The sequence below is a fragment of the Equus przewalskii genome, chromosome 6 (assembly GCF_037783145.1).
Source record: "Equus przewalskii isolate Varuska chromosome 6, EquPr2, whole genome shotgun sequence".
Classification (NCBI taxonomy): domain Eukaryota; kingdom Metazoa; phylum Chordata; class Mammalia; order Perissodactyla; family Equidae; genus Equus; species Equus przewalskii.
Window position 1 is genome coordinate 11,503,946 of NC_091836.1, and position 23,027 is coordinate 11,526,972.

At 37.9% G+C, this 23,027-nt stretch overlaps 1 protein-coding gene across 1 annotated transcript in view; it reads left to right on the top strand.

Annotated features, from left to right (window-relative positions):
• The window catches only part of ARHGAP42 (Rho GTPase activating protein 42), a 263,289-nt gene that overhangs the window by 54,147 nt on the left and 186,115 nt on the right, over window positions 1-23,027 (top strand). Inside the window, exon 2 of the mRNA XM_070623015.1 lies at window positions 13,804-13,899. Within this exon, the coding sequence (XP_070479116.1) occupies window positions 13,804-13,899 (96 nt within the window). The remainder of the gene's footprint in view (window positions 1-13,803; window positions 13,900-23,027) is intronic.

Genomic DNA, 23,027 nt, shown 5'->3' on the forward strand with positions numbered 1-23,027 from the left:
TACACAAAAATTAACTCAAAATGGATCAAAGACTTGAAAGTAAGACCTGAAGCCATAAAACTATATATAGAAACTATAGGCAGTACACTCTTTGACATCAGTCTTTCTAGAAGGATCTTTTCAAATACCATGTCTACTCAGGCAAGGGTAACAAAAGAAAATGTAAACAAATGGGACTTCATCAGACTAAAGAGCTTCTGCAAGGCAAAGGAAACCAGGAACAAAATGAAAAGACAACTCACCAACTGGGAGAAAATATTTGCAAATCATATGTCTGATAAGAGGTTAATATCCTAAATATATAAAGAACTCACACAATTCAACAAAAAAAACACAAACGACCCAATCAAAAAATTGGCAGATGATCTGAACAGACATTTTTCCAAAGATACATAGATGGCCAACAGGCATGTGAAAAGATGTTCAGCATTACTAACCATCAGGGAAAAGCAAATCCAAACTACATTGAGATATCCACCTTACACCTTTAGAATGGCTATAATCACCAAGACAAAAAAAATAACAAATGTTGGAGAGGATGTGGAGAAAAGGGAACCCTCATACACTGCTGGTGGGAATGCAAACTGGTGCAGCCACTATAGAAAACAGTATTGAGATTTCTGAAAAAATAAAAGTAGAAATACCACATGACCCAGCTATCCCACTACTGGGTATGTATCCAAAGAACTTGCATTCAACAATTTAAAGAGATTTATGCACCCCTGTGCTCGTTACAGCATTATTCACAATAGCCAAGACGTGGAAGCATCCAAAGTTCGCAGCAACTGATGAATGAATGTGGTATATATATACAACGGAATACTACTCAGCCATAAAAAAAAGACAAAATCATCCCATTTGCAACAACACAGATGGACCTTGAGGGTATCATGTTAAGGGAAATAAGCCAGACAGAGAAAGACAAACACTGGATGATTTCACTCGTATGTGGAAGATAAGCAAACACGTGGACAAAGAGAACAGACTAGTGGTTACCAGAGGGGAAGGGAGTTTGGGGGTGGGCATAAGGGGTAAAGGGGCTCATATGTATGTGGTGAGGGACAAATAATAATGTACAACTGAAATTATACAATGTTATAAACTATTATGACCTCAATAAAAAAAATGAGATTTGCCTCCATGTTTTCTGATGGTTATGATTAGTCACTCCAAAATAAAAATACGAATACTTTAAACATATGAAGTGTATCTTCTTCAGAGCCACTTATGCATTTTTATAATGACTGTCCCATGTAAGTATATAATACACCAACAGTTAAAATAGTTACGTAATAGAAATATAGTAAGATCCATAAGAATGAGAGATTTTTTTTAAAGTGAAAAAAGGCTAAGAAAAGGAAAATTGTAAATGATGTGATAAAAAATTTTTTTTATTTGCTACTGAATTAAGCCCAACATGATAGAATTGTAGGTACAAGAGAAATATTTATTTAAGGTGGTATTGACCTGGACATGGGAGATGAAGATTTCAGCCCTGATTCTTTTGCTTAGTTTAGTCACTTAACCTTGGGCCTTAAGTTTCTTTATCTGTGAAGCAGAGACAATAATCTACCCAGTCTTTTTCCCCAGTAGGGTTCCAATGAGATAAAGGGTATAAATATGATTTGAAAAATCTCATCATGTGTATTTAAAGTGGTGAGATGGCTGTAATAAGTCCATTTATTAAAAGCAGGACATTTGGAACTTAAATTAGAATAAAAAGTAATAAAATAGTGTATCCCGCCAAAATCATCTGTATTGTGATACCTTGAAGTGGGATGGAGGGTTGGCTCTAAAGGTGCACAATGAAATCTACAATGTTAAAGTGTAGTTTTCCTGAAATAGTCTGAAAAATTGCTTTAGTGTTTCAAAATGGGGTAGGGCAGCAGAAAAATGAAGTCTGTAAACATATGGGATAAGAAGTCTCTTGAAAACAACTTAGAAAAAACACTGTGTAAATGGAGAATAATGATCTTTGTGCCCTTAGTTCCCTGGCAGCCCAGGCTCGACCCTGTTTTACAGAGTCCTCCTTTTCTGTTTCTTTTTGAAAGAATGAGGCATGATGCCAGCATACTTCCACATCTTGTCCAAGACAGAGGCTTATGTATTTGCCTTTCATTACTATTCATTATAAAATATTTTCAGTCTTTAAGAGGATGTTAGTCATGTTATGTGAAAAAATTCTTTTGCCACAACCATGCTGTTCATTTATAGCCATGATATTGCATGATAGTATACACTTAAGTTTGGCCAAAGAAAATCAATAAAAATACAATAGTGAAAACCCAAATATGCTGTCACAATAAACATAGCCAGCCACTTAAGCTATAACCACATTCTAAGCTTGTGATTCCACTTAAATTGTGCTTAGAAAATTTTTGGAGGTTCGTGTGTGTTAGCTTGTTTCTTTGCTTGGTTAAACAGATTTCATTATTGGGTCTGGGAATGTTTTTCTTAAGGAATGCTGGAATGCAGATATCTATTAACCACTGAGATGATAATAAAGTTGTAGTAATAATCTGAATCATCAGAGGCAATATGAGTGTTGTACAACTTTCATTAGTGGTGTATGGTGCTAAAGAGCTGATGGGAAAGTGTGTTTAAGTAAATGGTAAATTTACCTTTTGGGATAGAGATGTTTGTTGTGACTTTAGTGTTTCCTTGGTTGGCAGGCACTTTGGCTGCCTTAAATTTGCTGCCATCATAGCGGTGACCTTTTTAGGTCCTGAGAGGTAAGCTTAATGCAGGTCTATTAACTGAGAGCCAAGAATAGCATGTCTTTCTAATCAGTTTTTTCCTCCTGAAAAATAATGGTAGTTATAATTACGATAGTTTATCAAGCTCTTACTATGTGCTATTCTGAGCCCTTTACATGCATGATTTCATTTGGTCATTATAACAATCCTATGAAGTAGGTATATTAATATTATCCTTATTTTATGGATAGGTAAATTGAAACTTGAAGAGCTTAAGTAACTTGTCCACATAACAAAACTGAGAGTTTAGTGTATCTGACACCAAAAACCTCACTTTTATCACTTTTTAAATGGGACTTCTTTGTGTTAGAAGATGATGCAAGGAAATAAAAGTCCACATTCGCCTTCTCTCTATTGATTTAAATTTGTGGGACTTAATTTTTTTTTTGACTAAATGCTCTTCCCATCAAGCTTGATTGGCCCACCAGAATCATTTTTAGACTTGGATTGCTTCTAAAGTAATGCTGAGATTTTAGTTTAGGATCTAAAACTTCTAGGCTGCTTTTGTCAACTTCTACTGCTTTGCTTTTTGCCCAGCTTGCCAAAAGATCTTAAATGAAAGAACTTTCCAGCCATTCTCTCTGGCTCTTCAGATCTCATCTGTTTGATTTGATGTTTAGGTCATTAGCTATGTCTGTTTACTGGGGCTCTGGTTTTCCTGTTTCTCACAGCACCTTTTATTGCTTGAGAGAAGTCTGTGTCTAACCACCTGGCTTCTTATCTCTAATTGCTCTTTGCTAGTCCTGGGAAGGCCTTAGTTTACCTTTCCTGAATACTCTGAATTCCTGCGTTCTGTTCTGTTTATTGACAGCATCCTATTTTCAAAGCCCTATGCTGGATGCAGTAAAGACTGGAGAGGTTCTTAGCCTTCCACAGGCTTACTGTTTGGTGAGAATTATGGGACTTAGACACAAATAAATATAATAATATAATGCAAAATTGTAGGGGATAGCAATAGACATTCAAAAAGGAAGAAGATTACAGTAATGTAGTACCTACCAAAATTTTCTCTCAGAGGGGAACATGTACCTTCAGTAGTCTGGGGCCATGGCCCAAATGGGCTGCCTTGATGGAAGTAATAAGACATAAGTTAGTTCATGTGAATTCAGCTTTACTCACAACATACGTGCTTTAAAAAATGTGAAACAGGATAAAACTACTTAGCTTCCTTCTCCCCAATTTTCTAATAAAAGTTATAGTACCAGGAAGATATACTAAAAGTATACATGGCTTGCTGAACCTCTGGCACACTGCTGTGCATGACAAAGCATGTCAGTATTTGATATCTGTATGTCAGCAGATATGTTACCCTGGTTGGATTATTTAGGGTGACTTTCAGATTAGTTAATTTAGGAAGAAGCATGTCTTAAAGATGCTTTAAAAAGACCAGAGGAAGCTACCTGCACCATCCTTAAGTAGAGCCAGCTGTTCTTGTAAAGTATGAACAGCTTCACAGTAGATCTGTGTACTTCTTTATTTGAAGACGTTTGAAGGTCATGGTGGAGACAAAGGGCTATTTCCAACATGGAGAATGACTTTGTGGATGTTGAGAGAGTTGAAGTTTACATTGATTCACTTGGCCGGAATATTGAGTGTGCAAAGAACAGTTTGAGAAGAAAACATGGCCGAAAAAACATGGAGGAAAGATGATATGCTTGAATTATCTAGTGGGTAACAAATTTGTGTAGTGCTTTAAAAAGGAAATTAAACTAGTCCAATCATGATTTAACCACAAATGTATTTGGCATATGAAGACAAGAAGGGGCTGATGGAAAAAGGAAGTAAGTTTTAAGAGTTGGCAGCAGGCTGATATGTGACATGAAAGATAAGGTAACATCTAAATGCTCTTCCAGAGTCATTGACTTGGGTAGATTCCTCATAAGGTCAAGAGAAGAGTGGGCTGGAAGTGAGGCTAGAACACTAAAATGCTTTCAATTACCAAATCTATTGATAAGAGCTTAAGTTGTAGATGCCCAGCAAACAGTGGAAAATAAGTGATTGGGCTAGAAAATAGGTCATGGGTAGAAGGGTAGACCAGGAAGCCTGGGAAAACATACCAGGCCATCCTGGTGTTGCCAGAAAGCTTAAGAAAACTCCAAAGTCCTCCATGTTGGGTAAGTCTCTATTTTTGGTTAAATCAAAAAAAGGCAAGGGGGATATCTTAGAAAATTTTGCTTGAAAATTCCCGCAAGCAAACTTAAATCACCACTTAGGAGTTGCCTGCATATACTCTGACAGTACTTTTTATTTTTTATTTTTTAAAAAATATTTATTTATTACTATTATTTTCTTCTTCTTCTTCCTTCCCTTCCCCCTACCCCTTCTTCTTCTCTGCAAAGACCCCCAGTACATAGTTGTAGATTCTAGTAGTAGGTCATTCTGGCTCTGCTACATGGGATGCCGCCTCAGCATGGCTTGATGAACGGTACCATGTCCACACCCAGGATCCGAACCGGTGAAACCCTGGGCCTTTGAGGCGGAGCGTGTGAACTTAACCACTCTGCCATGGGGCCGGCCCTGACAGTACTTTTTAAAAGAGAACTAGTATTGAGGTGAAACAAGGTGGCTCAAGACAAACCCTTCTGGAGGAAAGAGTGTGAGGATGAGACATCTCAAAGGAGACAGCAGAGGAATGCTTATTGAGGCAGGAAGAGAATCCTTGTAGAATCTGCAGTGCGCCATTGTTTTCTTATCCCCCTTTTCAAGTTTTATTTCCCCAGGGTAGGAAGATGGGTGGTTTATTTCATTCTTTGAACTTTCTATTTTTAACTTGGGTAGCAATAGTGAAGTCTTTGTGGTTTTTAATTTTTAATTTTTATGGAATTTATAGCTTTATAGAAACTGGATAAAATCTGGCCAAGTGTTGGTTCCTGTTTGTTTTTAGGCTGGAATCTTCTGGAACTGCTTGCCAGACACATATCATTTATGGGATTACGAATGGTTTGGTCTTCATTAGAGACCAGCTATTTATTTTCACTAAAGCTCTCCTGAAGATAGTAATTTAATACATGGCTTAAGTATGTTATTCTTACAATGAAAATATTTCATATTCTGCATTTGCCATCATAATACATAGTGGTGTAATAGTTAGTGTTTGTTGAGAACCAGTATTTCAGGTTTCTGTTCTGTACCTAGATACTGTGGTAAGCTAATATTAATTTCTAATATATGTGCTAATTAATGTGCTAATAGTAATTTGATGTAATATTCATGACTGTCTTGCCAAGGATTAGTACCTTCCTTTTGTACACGAGGAACCTGAGATTCAGAGAAGCTAAGTGCTTGCTCTGAGACATGGTGCAGTAAGCGGTGGTTCCTGGATTGGTGTCCATGTCTGCCTGACTCTTGTGCATACTTACTCCATGACAGGAAAGAATGATTGATTCTAATGAAGAACTTCTTCCCAGATCTGAGCAAATTCATCACGTAAGACTTTAGTTCATCACTGAAAACAGATGCTTTGACTTGTATTGCCTGCCAGAAGGGTGGATTTATCCACTGCAAAACAGGATACAGAAATAAGACCCTGAACACACATCTGGTATAGAAATGAATGAGGCCTTCTAAAGCTGGGCTAATTTGTTTTATCAACTTTACAGTGCCAGAACAACCATGTTGTTCCTTCCTGGAATACAGCAACTTAATTTAGTGGCCTGGAGTAGTCTGTGCTTTTTCATTTCCTGGGGGATGAAGAACGTTGCATCAGGGCCCCCCTGCCCTCTGGTGATTCTGTCTGCAGTGACCGCCCATGGACATGGCTGTTCTCGCATGGCAGTGTTTCTCAAGGCCTTCAAGGAAAGAGAGTCCTTCATTCCGTTACTATAAGTCACTTAATTAATTTCACTTTAGCTCAACATACACTTACTGAGTGATTAGTATACCAAACTTTGTCCTGGGGCTTCTTTATGGAGACTTTTCTTTAATTGTTAATATCAGACAACCACTGTTTTCTAGCCATTTATGTAGAATAGAAAATAGAAAATTGGGCATTTAAAACTTTGTTCAAGTAAGAGCCATAGTAATGATTTTTATCGACAAGTAGTTCTCATTGTGTTTTTCTTATGCTTTGCCATATCGAGTGTTTTTTTCCTCTGACTTGTTTTCATCTAGCAATCTGACACTTTTCTGAGAGAACACTAAAAACATAACTGCAGGTATTAAAAACCAAGGTTTATTTGATAATTCTTTGACATATTCTGTGTAATGTATGGTATGTTTGTATTAAGTTAAGGCTAGCAGTTATACTCATGTGTCTTCCCAGTGCCATAAGCTTTTCAGTAATTGACTTATAGTGAATCCTTATGTTACAAGTGTGTTGGTGGTAGTTGGTGTACGCATCTTTCTCTCTCCTTGCTCTGGTCTCTTTTGTGTGTGCTTTCTGTTGGGCACTAAGGGCAAAGAGAGATGAAGAATACATACCTACTTCTTCAAGAAGCTTAACACGTAGAACATTATTCAGTTATCTTGTGGCTTTAGAAAGTACAAGAATGAATGTGCCTTTCCTTTGACTTTTAGCATGGTATTTCATAATGCATGTCTAATGTACGTTTGCTGCTAGCTTATTCCATGTTAATAAACATACCTAGGACTCTCTCATATAGTCCAACACATCAAGTCTTACTATCTTAGAATTTATATGGCAGGTAAGGGATTAGTTAGATGTTGTCTAAAGTCACACCCTCTCTGGTTTTAATGCCTGATACTCTTTGGGAATTAGCTATGATATATAGCAGAAAGAGCATCCATCCAATTTGGGAAGCTGAAGACCTGTCCAAGTTGGAGTCCAGCTCTTAGACTCTGGGCAAATTAAGTTAACTTTTCAGAGCTTCAGCCCTCATAGTTTTGTGTGAGAATTAAGAAAAATATGTAAGAAACTTGAAATAGTAAAACATCTTACCAAGACTATTGCTGTCATTATTGTAAATGTATATCAAAGCTTCCCGTAAATATGAAAACATCTGTGCTAGTACTGTTGTTTTGGAAAGTGGATAACTCACGTTTTACAAGTGGTTGAAAAAGCCACGTTAGGGATTTGCAAGAATGTGAACAGGAAGAAAGGAAGGGGAAAGGTCTCTGGAAGTTTGGCATATTTACCCACTTTGCAGAAATTTGTAATTTCAACAAGTAAGCTCTTATTATATACAAGATATGGTACTGGATACTTGGGTAGTGTCTATAGATGGTAAAATTTCCAGCCTTTAATACACTATTTAAGGTAAGGTGGGTAAACTAGGTTTATGGATAACTGGATAAAAGGTAAAATAGAGAAGGCACAGCAAGAGAGTCACAACATATAGTGGGAAGTATACAGGAGGAGATAATGCCAAATTGGAAGGAATCAGGAAGGGCTTTTTGGAGGAAATGGAGACTTGAGAGAGAAATCTTGAAAGAGAACATGGGAGAAGAGTATACCCTGAGAAGGTGGAATAACAATATGTATAAACATAAGTACAAGTGACTGGATGGTTTGTTCGTGGTAATGACCAGTTCCTGAGTTTGGTGTGTGTCTTGATAGATGTGGCTGGATATGTAGGTAGAAGCTTCCTTTTGGAAGATTCTGGACATTTTGGTAATTTGGCCTTGCCTGGTGCTTTGTCACGTCTTTCAGGTGCCTGTTTTCATTGATTCCTGTGAGAAGCTTTCCCTGATGCACTCAGGCAGAACTGATTGTGCCTTCCTATTGCTACTTCTGTGTGCAGAGCAGTATGGCACTGTGGTTAAGTGGGGATTCTGGAGCCAGGCTCTCTGGGTTGAAATTCTGGCTCTGTTATTTACTAGCTTGTGCAAACTTGGGGAAGTCACTTAACCTCTCTGTGCCTCAATTTCTTTGTAAAATGAGGGTTATGATATCTACTTCATGTGGCTGCTATGAGAATTAATGGTTTAATTTACATTAAGTGCTTGGAAAGGTATCAGGCGCATAGGCACCACTATCTGTGGTGTCGGTGGTGTTAGTAACCTCTGTTAGACTTTATCACTTGATCTCTGATAGATTTATTTACATGCCTCATGTCTCTACTGGACTGTGCCCTTTTGGAGGGAAAGATATATCCAGTTTTTACCTTTGTATTCTCATTGCTTTGTACTGTCTGCCTTCTGCTTGGTAGTGTGAAGATGATAATTCTACAGCACATATATCTGGATATATTGTACCTGTGAGTCTTGCTTAAATTTAATCCCAGAGAAACTGTATTTCAGGAAGGACTTCATTATACCAGTGGACTGGCTGGTTGTCCTTGTTCTGACGTAGATATAGCTCACTTCCCTAGGTAACATTGTAAAAGTAATTCCATGAACACTTATAAATTAACAGGTAGACTCCAGCTCTTAAGTCTATGTGTAAGAAGAGTTATAATTAAATATTTACTACATGTTTTGTATTTCTCTAGTGAAATAAAGTTTTAGTGTTTCATTAACATCATCTAATCGTGGGTGCTTTAGCTTAACTCTTTGATGTAAAAACACGGCTGACTAATTAAAGCCTAGTGTAATTACTTCTAAGTTATCGTGTGAAAACATGTGAAGACATTCTAGCAGCTTACGCTAATGGAAAGGATGTGATTTGGGTGGTACTTGTAGCATCTTTACTATGTACAACCTTGCTTGCTAGCAAATGTTATTATTCCTCTACCTTCTCCTTAGAATGTGGCCATGGTGGCTCCATCTGGGACCTTTTTATTGTTTGTACTCAAGTTCTAATAGTTAAATAGAAATAAGGAGAAAGAGACATCCTTGCCTAAACTAGATTCCCTGCTTTTCGTGTTTTTATACACTTGATCTTTCTTTTTGTGTTTAAGAGAAAATGTAGATTCTGTCATTTTAGTTTGGTACTTTAAAATTCGACAGTAAACTTTAAAAACTTAATTAGGTTTTCAATTCGAGGACTATATAATCAGATGTCCTCAATTTTGTTTAAAAGGTTTTGGAACCCGTACTTGTGTTTTGTGCATGTGACCAATGTTTAGGAACTTTAGACAATTAGGGAATCATATGTTCCATGTGATTTAAGTCAGTGGAAGGTGTCGGGCTTTCTAGTTTGGAACTGCACACTCAGTAGCAGATGGAGATAAGATGAAAAGTGTGAGCTGGATTCCTTATCTTGCAGATTGGTCAGTATTACTTAACCTTGATGATATTTTGGACCTTATCATTACTTTGAAAAATGAGAACAAATAAAAGGAAAATCAAGAATCCAGACACTTAAAGTTGAACATGTCCTAGTTTGAACTTACCCTTTGCTTTTGGAATTATCATCTGAACTAGTTAAGAACCATATTTTCTTGTATAATCCTGTCTCATTATGCTTCTAAAAGGACTGTGAAAGAATAATTCATGCATTCTTTTTTTTTTGCTTTTTCTCCCCAAATCCCCCCAGGACATAGTTGTATATTTTGGTTGTGGGTCCTTCTAGTTGTGCTATGTGGGACGCTGCCTCAGCATGGCCTGATGAGCAGTGCCATGTCCATGCCCAGGATCCGAACCGGCGAAACCCTGGGCCACCAAAGCAGAGCATGCAAACTTAACCACTTGGCCACGGAGCTGGCCTCCATTCATGCATTCTTGATTGCATCCAGGGTTGAAGTAGACACCCGTCTCTTACACAGGTATACTGAATAACCAGGTTGTCTCTGTCACAGCCTAATAGCCATGTAACCAAGAGAGAATTTGAAGCATCAACAGACTGTTTTCTTGAGCACTTTCCAGGGTTATCTAAGGGCTAACAGCTGCCACCTTCATTCCTGAAATTTACGTTTCTTTTCTGAGATGTTCAACCTGGAAATAGCCAACACGTTTTAAGTGCTTAACTGTGTGTCAGACCTTCTTCTAAGTGCTTCATCTGTATTAACTCAGTTATTCCTTACAATAACCCTGAGAGATGGGTTCTGTTCCACTTAACAAATGTTGGTACCGAGGTACAAGAGAGGTTATGGCACTTGCTCACAATCATGGCACTGCTTGACAGAAGCTGGAAGCTAACCCAGGTAACCTGCCCCAGGTAACCTGCCCCTAGAACTCATACTCTCAATCTCTTGGCAATATTGACAAGAATAGATTGTACAGTGGGCTACTATATTCTTGTTTGGGGACAGGAATTATAGTGCCTTCAGTGTGATCTCTGTGCAAGGACCAAGCAGCTTATTTTTCTCAGTCAAGGAGCAAGGCTATGGGAAGCAAAGGACAGTCTAGGAAGAAATGGTCGGTTGTGGGGGTTGTTAGGAATTCCCTAGGACGAATCTTCCGGATAGCTTATGGAGTTTGAAAGGAAACTCAGAGGAACTTGTGGTGAGTAGGGGAGAGCAGGAAGGATATCTGTTAGAAGGTTCCTAAGAATCCTGATCCACCCATATGTCCCCTGCCCCCGTCTTCACTCTGCTATAGGAATTGCATCTGTGACTTCAAATACAGTTTAGCATAAGGCCTTTATATTGTACGTAGAAAAATGGACATTGAATGGGATGCTTTTCCCAAGTCTTGGAGTGTACCTGCATACAGCTTGGCTTACAATTATCCTAGGAGTCTGCTTTCTTTCTTTGTTTTCTCCTAACATTTGATATAGGTGTTATGATTTCTCTACTCTTAGCCAGAGCTGTGCACTTTCAGATAAATGCATACTTTTGCACACTTCCCGTCTGTCTGGAACGCCAGTCAACTTTCCCACCTTTATGAAGTGGACTTGAATGATAATAACTAATGCCATTTATTGAGTTGCCTAGAATGTACAAGGCACATACCTCATTTAGTCTTCATAACAACCTTGTGAGATAAGTATTAATTCTCTGTTGTGTAGATAAGAAAAATGCATCTTGGGAAGGATGAGTGATTGTTCAAGGCCTCACAGCTAATTGGTGAAGTCTAGTTCTGATGAAGCCTTTGTTCTTTTCATTGACTGATAATTCACTAAGGAGGCTCTCGTCATCTTTCTTCCTGAAAGCATAAAGCAGAACCATTCTTAAGCTTATAGACCTTTCCACTCTCTTAAACTGAGAGAACCTCTCAAGTAGCATACACAGCTGGTCCCAAAGTTTTACCCCTCTCTTGAGATGAGGTGTTAATCTATGAGTAGCACTTCTTAACAGAGCATGATTTATTGTTTCAAACAAGATTTAAAAAAAAACAAACTGTCTTTTGTATGTGCGTGTGTTTGTATTTCGTTTATGTTGTTGTTGTTTGTTGTTTTAAAAGCCTCTCTGAGGCTGGAGACCTGTGGTCTTCAGAATTGTCCTTGGTGCGTGTGTTGGTGAGTTCTTGGATCACAGTGGTGCAAAAGGTCACCTGCATGTTTGGAGAACTATTCACTTGTGAGTCCTTACTTTGTCAGGTACTTGGGCTTGGTTTCGTGAATGGTGGGTTACGTTGGTAAGTACTGGGGTCGTGTCTAGGCAGGGGGCCACAGTTGTTCTCAAAGAAAGAATTATTCTGACACTTGTTAAAATGGTAAGGAAGACTTTATGTAGGACTGGTGCTATCGGTGTCAAGAGTATCCCAACAGGGGAGAGAGATCAGGCTCCACTGTGAATGCAATAAGAACAAGTCGGGGTAGATAGCCAAGGAGCAGGTTAGGGGGAGGGCTGTATCGGTGGATGGAAAATTACTAAGAGGAGACATCAAGGGTGGGAGGATTCTTGGTGAAGGCAGGCCAAGAATGTATGCATCAAAGGTGGGAGATGAGAAATTTGATCAGATATCCAGAGTGGGGGATTCTCTCTAAACTGGTTAACCACTGAGATGATAATTTGAAGTTGTAATAATAATCTCAATCATCAGAGGCAATATGACGGCTAAAATTGGGCTATGTAGGCCCAGTGAGGACAGGGAGCCAAGATAGAGGCCCAGTCAGGAAGAGGGCTCAGAGGTACCTCACTAAAGATTGATCAAGGAGAGTCTTTGTCTCCTCCTATTGCTTGAAGTAAATGTAAGAGTATAGGTATCGGGCTTGAACCCGTGGGAGATACCATTAAATGAAGTATAGAGTGAATTCCAGAAAAATATGTTTTCCTACTGGCGCAGACTTCTGTGGAAGTCTTGGCATGGATGATGAGAATAGTTCTGAGAGGTGGGGCTTTAACACTTCCCTGATACTGCGCTGTCAGATTGATTTATTTTTAATCTTATTTAACAAACTTAATGCTTATTAAGTGCCAGGGTCTATTCTAAGCCCTTTACGAATATTAACTCACTTAAGCCTCACTTAAAAAAGCTCTGATGTCGTTATGCCATTGTTAGTCACTCTGTACAGATGAGGAAACAGAGGCCCAGAGGAGCTAAATAATTTGCCCAAGGTCACACAGCGAGAAAGTGAAGGGACTTGGTTTCTACCCAGGCATCCTGGCTCCAGGGTCTGCATTCTTAACCACTGTCTTAGGGCACATCCCAGGCTGTTGCCTCCCAGGGATTTACTTCTCATTATTCTGGTCTTTTCTATATTGTCTCCAGGAATAAAGAAAAATTCTTTTCCTGGATTTAGTCTCACTCTGGACTTTGTTCAGACTGAAGTCAGGATTGAAGACTATGTTTAGCTTGTGGTCTATAAATCACAAGCTTATTTGTAAACAACCTCTCAGGTGGCCTTTCACCTTAGAAATCAAAACCACATTCCCTGCTTGCTCCACAGTCTGTATCGTATAACTGAAATCAGTGACCTTTCTAATCAAAGGTTGGCTGCTTTTTTTTTTCCAGTAGCAACCTCAATAGCATTCCTTCTTCTTCTTCTTCTTTTTTTTTTTTTTTTAGTAAATGTTCCATTTATAGGGAGTGAATGGTAAAACTCTGATAAAGGCTTTGGGAAATTAGCTTCTAGATAATACATGACTGGCACCAAAACTTTCTTAAAGGGGCACATTCCCCTTGAGCAGGGCAGCAGATCCAGCTCCTAAAATATTTTAGTAGTCTCTTTAAATTCTGCTTAAATTTGTCAAGCTGGCGTTTTAAAAGGTTCTGGTTAATATAGTGTTAACATCAAAGTTATATAATATTACACGTGAAAACTCTCGAGCATTCCGTGGTACCTTTAGCTTATGCCTTTTTTTTTTTTAACTTTTAATTACAGATCTGTCTATGGCAGTACAGAAATTCTCCCAGTCATTGCAAGATTTCCAGTTTGAATGTATTGGTGATGCTGAAACAGATGATGAAATTAGTATCGGTGAGTACTACTGTTCTTCAGTATTCTAAGTAATAATTTTAAAAGTTCTACTTCAGTATTGATTTCATTGAGATAAAACATTTACACATCCAAATGCTAAACATGTGAAATATTCTGATTTCGATAAAAAATATCAGGGCAATTTTTGGTTACTGTGGAAGAGAGTATTAAAATTGAGCTCTATGGTTTTTTCCATAAGGAAACAACTTAATCATTCTGTAATTCAGCTCAGCCCTTTGAGAAGATGTGGATGACAATGTTTGTTTCTGCCTCAAAGTGAATCATTCATTCAAACAAATATAAATTGAGCATCTACTATTAAATATACTGGTTTTAAGAATTATCTTTTTTTTAACTTAATTCTGATTTCTCTTTTAACATGAGTATTTGTTTATGAAGAAAGAAAACAAACAGTCACACTGTGTTAAACTAATATTATTGTAGGACACACAACATCACTGGGGATCAAGAGATTTGAGCCCTAATCTGACTTTACCACAGTAATTTAGCAGTCTGACCCTGGGGAAGTCAGACTCCTTCCTGAATCAGATGGTTTCATTTCCCGTTAAGTGAAGAGATTGAGTTATGTGATCTCTGAAGTTTTATCTATATCTGAGTTTTTACTGTTTGAAGATCAGATTCACACGGCATTCTTTTTCCCATATTTTAACAATCCCTACTTGCCTGTTTGTAGACATGGGGTCCATATGTAGGCTAGGTTAGAGACGTGTCACATACTCAGACTGTATAAAATGTGTGTGTATTTTAGAGAATAATACTAAATGTACTCACCTTCCAGGTATGAAAATGGAATATAATAAGTATTTAGAACAGTGACTCTCAAAATTTATTGTGTGTATGAAACACATGGAGATTGTGTTAAAGGCAGATTCTAATTCACAAGGCCTCAGGTGGAGTGTGTGATTCTGCATTTCTAACACACTTGGTGGAAGGTGATGTTAACACTGCCAGTCCATGGACCACACTTTGAATAGCAGGGATTTATAATCCCCCACCTGCCTCTCCACAATCACATTCCTCTCTTTTCTCTGCCATTTCTTTTTCTTCTGTAGTTTTGTCAGTCATATATGTATTTCTAAACAACATATTTTTGTTACTTTTGAAAACCTAGGTAGCAAGTCCAAACCTAGCTGGGGAAGGAAAAAAGCAGTGTTATCTCCACAAAAGAGAGGCTCTCAGGAGAAGATGAGCTGAATGAGTTTCTGATTCATTGTATGGCTTTAGCCTGCCTACATTCATGAAAGTTCCTTCTGGAGAAATCACTGGGCAGAGTGCAGAGTCCTTAGACAAGCTGTTTTTGCCTATGGGATTTGCATTATGGGTCCATCATTATGGTCAAGTTGGCAGTCTTTCAGAGAAGCTGTGCCAGGCAATCACTTTATTTGCTTGCTCCTTTATCCCTATCATTTGGTAGATAGGGAATAAGATGAGTTTATTTGGAGACATGTTGTGTAGGGAACTTGTGAAAGTCCAAGTTAGTCACTGTGAGGTGGGTGTGGAGGTGGCTGTTCTGTTGGGATCGTGAGTGACTCCTTCTGCACTCGGTTCTGTGATGAAAGCTGGCTGAGCCGTGCCTGTCACTTGGCTGAGGTGTAGTTAGGGAGCCTCTAGGAAGAGAGGAGAGGATTGCCACACAGCCTCAAGCAGCATGACATCTTCCGCTTTACAGGATGAATGGGAAAGGACAGCATTCGTGACCATGCACCACTGACATTTGGAACAAAAGTTCTTGACACTTGTGTCCTAAATGTCCAACCCCCAACATAGGCTTTGTAACACACAGCTAGACAAAAGCTTAGATTATGTTACTAAAATACTAATATATTAGGATTGTAATTTAGAAAAAAAGAGAGAAAAGGCACACATAACAGCAATTATTTTCACTTAGTACTGAAACTAAATTCCAAGAAGTCAGAGGCCAGATGTTTTATTTTTTAAACCATTTTAGCTTTAGTACCTGACTCAAGGCCCAATTCATGGTGGACCCTCAGTTAAATCGTTGAATAAATGACATAATTTTTCTTATAAACTTTAATTTGTTCATGTATGTGTATAATTTTCTGATAATAATTTTTATTCCTTTGTAAAGAGGATTATAGCAAATACTTCTGGGTTTTCATAAATATTACAACTTTTAATGATTTTGTGACTTTATTCCATCAGGCTTATATATATGAATTTATGAAATAATCTCTATAGTATATTAGAGTTGCTTCTAGTTAGTCTTTTACTTGTTATTAAGAGTACAATAAACATATTTTTTGCATATTTCTATTAATTTCTGTTAAGCTTCTTACTTAAAATACCTTCTTGAAGTCACAGGTAGTAACTGCAGAGGCAGGTTTTTTTTTCAAATCATTCTGCTATGCGGCCTTCCAGGCAGATGTTAGGTGATTTCTCCAGGTTGTTGTGAACTTGAACTTGATATCCCAGCATTGGTCTGTTTATCTGTTTCCACTTGGGCTAAATGGACGTTGTTGTGGCTCTTGCAGATTAAATTTGAAAGGTGTGAATTCATCAGTAGGTGAAGGCTTATTTTAGCTATGATTATTAAATTCTAATGCTTTGAGGGCTTTGAAGAGTTAGATCCAAGGTTGGGGAGCGGAAGATGAATACTATATATGGGTAGATGTAATATTATTACTACTTGTAAATCAGGAGACTTATTTAGCTCCTGTTACTGGGAATCTGATTTAAATATCAGTGATGTGTTAGGAAAATCTAACTTAGAGCAAAAAGATTTATAAGCAGAAATTATTTCTGAAACAACTAATGTAAAAATATAGGTATGTTCCCATATCCTCACCAACCAATACTTTTTATCCTTTTACTGGACCCCAGATATATGGTAAACAATTAAAAATAACTATGTATATAATGAAGAAATAGTAGAAGACTTTGAATAATCATTCCTGATATGGAGGAATTACAAGGATATTGCAAGCTATTGTACGAATAACAGTGATCTGAGAAAGTATCCCTGAGACTAATGGGCAACGCTAGTGTGGATGGAGTGCAAGAACTAGCCTTTCCCACCTTCATCCGTTTCCATTCCACATGGGAAGGTACAGAGTTTCCGCTGTCTTTAAAATAGCTTATTGAAGCCCCAGTTTCAGCTCGTTCTTTATTACTCTGATTTAATAAAAGAGGAATGAAGTAGGGACAGCTGTGACTCTTAGCATTGAGTAATAGTCACAACACTCTCAGCCAGAGTCGTCTTGAGACTTACCAATGATGTAACCACTAAAAACGATGACTTACCAAAAAAGCTCATCTCTTATAAGCAAGCAATGTCAGTGCAAAATAACTTGTAAAGTCAAGACATTTGCAGACTTTCTGTGTGTAAGTTATGGTGGTAGGAATGGGTGGGAGGGCAGTAGGAGGAGGAGTAAGATGTCTGCTTTTAATGTGCTTACAGTGTTCCCGGAGTTTGTTAGATGTGTAGGCCTGTAAAGTGATCCTACCCTTCAGCTGTCCCCTTCTGCTCCCACCATTTTGGCCTTGTGCTTGTTGGTTTTTTTGTTTGTTTTTTGGTGCCGGTGAGACGTTGCTGGCTTGGAAGGAAGTAAAATGGGATTAGTTGTCTGGGACCCAGTGGGGAATTCCTGTGGCTCAGAGAACAGGTCAGTTGTTCCCAGAACTGAAGTCCCAAGCAAGGCAGCATCCTGTGCTCACCTTTTAGCACCCTCCTATCCAGTCAAGAGCAGCATAAGGTCATTGCTCCTCCCTTCTCTAAGGATGAATGAGCTGCAGGTGAGCTTTTGATGGCTCCCTTTTATCTGCCCACTGCAGCGTTGCCCTAGTAGGAGGGAGCCTGTGGAGTCCATCCAACTTAGCTTCCCACAGCTGCTCTAATGGCCCACTTTTCATACTGTTTTGGTGTTTTGAACTGAATAAAGACATTGAGTTAGGCCTAAGTTAGGCATTGAGTAGCTGGACACTTGGGACTTAGAAATTGGTGATGGAGGGGTGGGGTGTGATTACAAACTGGTATAAGATTCAGTCTTCCTCAGGTAATTATATGGGTAGATTAGATATAAAATGTACCATTCTTTAACTTTAATTACATAGCAATATATATGCAAGTGGAAAAAGACAATACCCACTGCATCAGTCCTGGTACACGTACCTGCATGGGGATTGATAATTTCCAAAGTGAATCATAACCCGACTTAAAACCCGACTAGTAGGAAATAAAAGGCTATCTTTACAAAAAATACTATTCTTTTGAAAACACTGTTTATACTGGTTCATTCAAACAAGTAGAAGCTCAAAGATATCACTGTGGATCCACCTGTGAGACATGTTGTTTTGCTAGGTTAATTTAGCACAGGACGGTATAGGATAATAAAAGGCTATAAAACTTACTTATCACTTCAGAATTTATGTTTATACCAAATGTGAGGCATGCTAGTTACCGTGTTTTGTTCCTGTATTTGGTGCCTATACTTTGAAATCACTTTTAATCAAAGTCTTAAAAGAAGTCTAGATTAGGGGAAAAAATCAGATATTGTTAGTCAGGCTAAACTAGTGCCAATGGAAATATTAGTCATTAATATGATTCTAAGTTTTTCTTTCTATGTAATCTTGGAAACCATTGGAAAGTCCAGTTGCGGTTATGCATAAACAGCTTAGTTAATTATGTTGTGTGATGGCCTGTGGTAATTCTCAGGAAAGTCTTGGACAATGTGAACCTTGCACTCAAGAGATTAAACATTTACCAAGGAGAGTCAGTTTGCTAGTAAATGTTTTAGGCGGGGACTTCATTCCTTTAGACACACCTAAATAGAAAATTCCTGTGGTAGAGGCAGGCAACACACAACCACTTGTCAACTAAGGTTATGCCTCCCAACTCTGAGGAGAGAAATGACACCATCAATTATGTAATTCAGATCAAAATATATTTCATAATAGTTGCCCAGATATTTCTGACATAACTAATGTATTCCTGTTCAGGTATTTACTCTGTTTTGAATGCAGATAGGCAGACAAAGAAATAGCAACGGTTAGTGCTTAATAATTCTTAGAATGAAGAGCATGTTAAATCTTTAAAAAAGTCTTTTGTGTGGAAATCTATGTATAAATTGTATGTGTACAGATTGATGGATGGTGACTTGAACCTGAACCAAGTTTTGTATATCGCTTTGGCTGGAGTGCGCTCTATGTTTTGGATTCTTTCCTCTCCTGTCTTTAGGAGAATATGTGGAAAGGTGAGACTATAGGAGATGAATTTAAAATAGTGACATTGCAAGTCACAGGGGCTTTATTGTGTTTTCCTGAGGGAGCAGTGCTTTGCCCAGGTGCAATTTGTTGTTTGATGACCTCTCTGCAGCTGGGCTTGTATCAGTGCGATACAGTGGTAAAGGGACTCGGCCATGAGCCTGAAATTGCGTTGGTGGTCAGACAGAAGCCTGGGAGTGATCATCCATGCCTGCTCAGAGGGTGTCAAGCAGACGAGATTTTTCAAGGGAGTGGTTGGAAAATTTTCTTCATTTACCTTGTTAGAGGAATTGCTGGGGGGAAAATGCATAAATCTTTTGCCACGTGAATCCATTCACTTTGAGGATGCATCAGTTAGGTTCAGTGGAAAAGTGTATTATTTGATCTAGTTTTCCAAATGATAGATAAGAACATAGGCTAGGGTGGGAGGTGTGGCAAACAGTTTGCTTTGTATATTTGGAAGGCATTCCTATAGAGTAGAAACCCTTTGAGAGATAATAACGTGTTTCAGGTTAAAAATAATAACTTGTCTATTTATAAACCTAGGAAATACACTTAAGATCGTTAATTATTTTAGCTAAAAAAGAACCTCTTTTATTCTTCAACTTAAACTAATAAAATTCAACTATTAAACGAACTATTAAATTATTGAAAATGCTTCTGTAAAGATTTTCTTCAGAATTTGGTTGTAAGCTACAATTTGGTTATAAGCTACATTCACACAGATTACTGCTAATATTTATCTCATGATACTGTGGCGCATAAGGTGAAGTGCAGCCATGAAACTCTTCATGAGCTTTTCTTAGGAAAAGTTTGCAAGCCAGAGACAACCATTACCAACCACAACCAAACCCCTCAAAAAGAGATCTGTGATTTTTATTAAATTCTAGGAAACAAATTACCTTCTCATTTGCTGAATCAAAAGGAAATCCATCAGTTATTACAAACCCTCATTACAACCCACTTAAATGTGGTTATATAAATCAGGAAGTCCTCTATTAAAGTGGAACATTTCCAAATGCCTAAATTGTTTATACAAATAATATTTTCTTTTGAACTCTGTAGAGGAAGCATATTTTACTTTTTAATGGCTCTCAGTTGGACAATTGAATTATTGTTTTCCTTTTTTTTTTTTACCACCCTTATTTTTGCACCCACACAGAAACCACCCACAATTGAGGATCAGAACAGCTGGGAAAGTTGCACATTTCAGGTGGAGTTCCTCTCTTTAAAAAAAAAAACATGCCACTTGAGAGAGATGCTTTCATCATATTAGCTCTGTATTTTAAAGACTATAACTTGATTTAATTTGAAATTCAAAGGCTTAGATTTTTTTAATTTCAGGCTCTAAGAAACAATCTGAAACATGTCAGAAGCCACGTCTCAAAGAAAAAATTTTCTTTTAACTTACTGATATACAGTAATCCCCTGAAACCCGTTTATTTCTTTTGTGATTTATTCTGCTAAACAAAAAGTAGTTCAGTCTTTTTCACAGAGAACTCGGTCTCTTATCTCCGCCAGCGAACGATATGCTCTTTGAGGTCAGAAAATTTTACTCACATTTCTATTCCTGTATAATACGTTAGAGCTTTATTTGTAGCAGGGGCTTGGTAAATATTTGTTCCATGAATAGTCCCCCCGAAAAATCTAGTACACCTTTATAAAAGCAAATCACTTTAAAGTACCTAAATAGAATTTTAGAGCAAGACATTAAAAACTAAAATATATATGTATTTGGATATGTCTAGCATGATTTTTTTCTCTATGGTAAACTAAATTTTGAGAAGGAAATAGTTCATATATTTACATACAAGACACAAACACGTATCTAACTTTGCTTGTACTTGAGAATCATTTAGAACAGATTTCTTCATATTTGTAAATATTTCAAACCAGAGTTAGAAATTTTTCTATTCTTTGATTTATTGAATGTTTCCTGAGTACCTGCTAGGTGACAAGCACTGTGCCAATCACTGGGAAGCTGGTGGTGAAAAGAGTAAAGCTTTTGTCCTCCTAGAGTGTATAGACTAAAGGATAAGTCGGTAGCAATGTTCTTCTTTTAGGTAACATGTCTTTAAAAAGACTTATTTCAGGGTGAATGGAGAGGAAGTGAAAGAACTTTTATCTATGGTTAGTGACTTAATGGTGGCTCAAAAATCTCTGCAAAATCATTAGACAATGAAATAAATGCTGTGGCCCAGTATAAGTTGGGTTGTGGGAATATACACTTGATCCTCATTATTTGCAAATCCTGTATCTGTGAATTTGCCTACCTACAACTTATTGGTATCCCCAATGCAGTACTCTTAGCGCTTTTGTGGTCACTTGTGGTCGTTTGTAGAGAGGTGGAAAAGTTGTTGCCTGACTCGCAGAGAATCTACTGTATAAAGTGTGGCGCAGTGAGGCAGCCATGACTTATGGAAGATTAACAGGATAGTTTTTTGCTCTTCTATAAGAGCAATAGGCTAAAGAGTGTTAAAGAAGAAAATTCAACTGAGTCAACTTTAAAGATCTTACTGGCTTTATTCAACTACTATGAATCTGGCCGCATCCAATCTTGCAGATAGAAAGGAGCTCCAAAGACTGTACAAGGCAAGAGATTTTTAGACCAAAGTGAGCAAGAACAAGGAAATTACCGTGGGTATTTGCTGACTGGTTAATGCAGGGTTACTTTCCTCATATGGAAGAAAGGGAAGTTTTGGAGCAGGGTTAGGTAACTTGTGCTGAGAAAGCAAACGCTGATTGGTCGACCTAGGCTTCCTTTTCTGGAAGAGTGAGCACAGAAACTTAGTTACGTTTTGGTTGGCTGACGTGGGGTTTAGCATGAGCGACTCCATCTTGGGCCTAACCTGATTACTTTAATAAGCAAAAGGATGTAGAGATTAGAGTCAGGAATTTGATTTTGTAGCTTTTTCCCACTCTTTTTAACCTGTCTATGCCAGTATTTTCTGTCAATAAAACTTATTTATTCTGTTTGTACTGAAGGGGCAACCAAGTCTAAGTCATTGTCAATGACTTAAAAAATTTATATTTATACTTTCATTGGGTAGCTGACATTAAACAGTCAACTGCAGTTAAGTCACAATTGTGTCGAATGCTACAAAAGCAAAGTATGTTTTGCTGAGAGAACGTATTCAAAATAGACCAGGGCTAGTTGGTGAGTGGGAAGTTGAGTGAAGGCCACTCTGATGAAGTGACATTTAAATCAGCCATGGAGAAGTGATAAGTGAAGGGGGAGTAGAGAGAACATTCCAGATCTAGGGAAGGGATGAATGAAGGCCTTGAGGAGGAAAGAAGACAGCCAAGGGGAAAATGGCATGTGTGAAGGTTATGGGCAGATAGACAAGACCTAATAGGCCATGTTAAGGATGTGCAGTTTTAACCTAAAGGCAATGAGAAGCCATTGCAGGGTGTTAGTCAGAGAAGTGACATCATATTTGCATTTTAAAAAGGTTAATTTGACTACCTTATGGAAGATTTAAGAAGGCTACCCCAGATGAGCTTTTCTTAAAATATTTCACTTGGCCCTTTCTCCGGGTTTGTGACCAGCAGAAGGTGGGGCATATAGTGTGCCTTTATAATGTAACCTATGGAAACTTAATGGGTTTTTTTATGTGCTTGCATTGACCCACAGAACTGCAATCAGAGTACATCTCTTTTATTTTATGTATGAATAAAATGGTCTTAGTAAAATTGGAAGCATATGGTTGGCTTGTAATTTCAAGCCTGAACCATGACATACCCCTCATGACATTTTTGTCATAATGTTTTGCATAACAACAGAAACATGTTTTGTTGCCTCTTGGTCATCAGAACATCAGGCATCAGAAAGGTATATGGTTGCCTGTGTGGGTGTTAGGTGTGTAGTTTGGAGTTTTGTCGGCAAT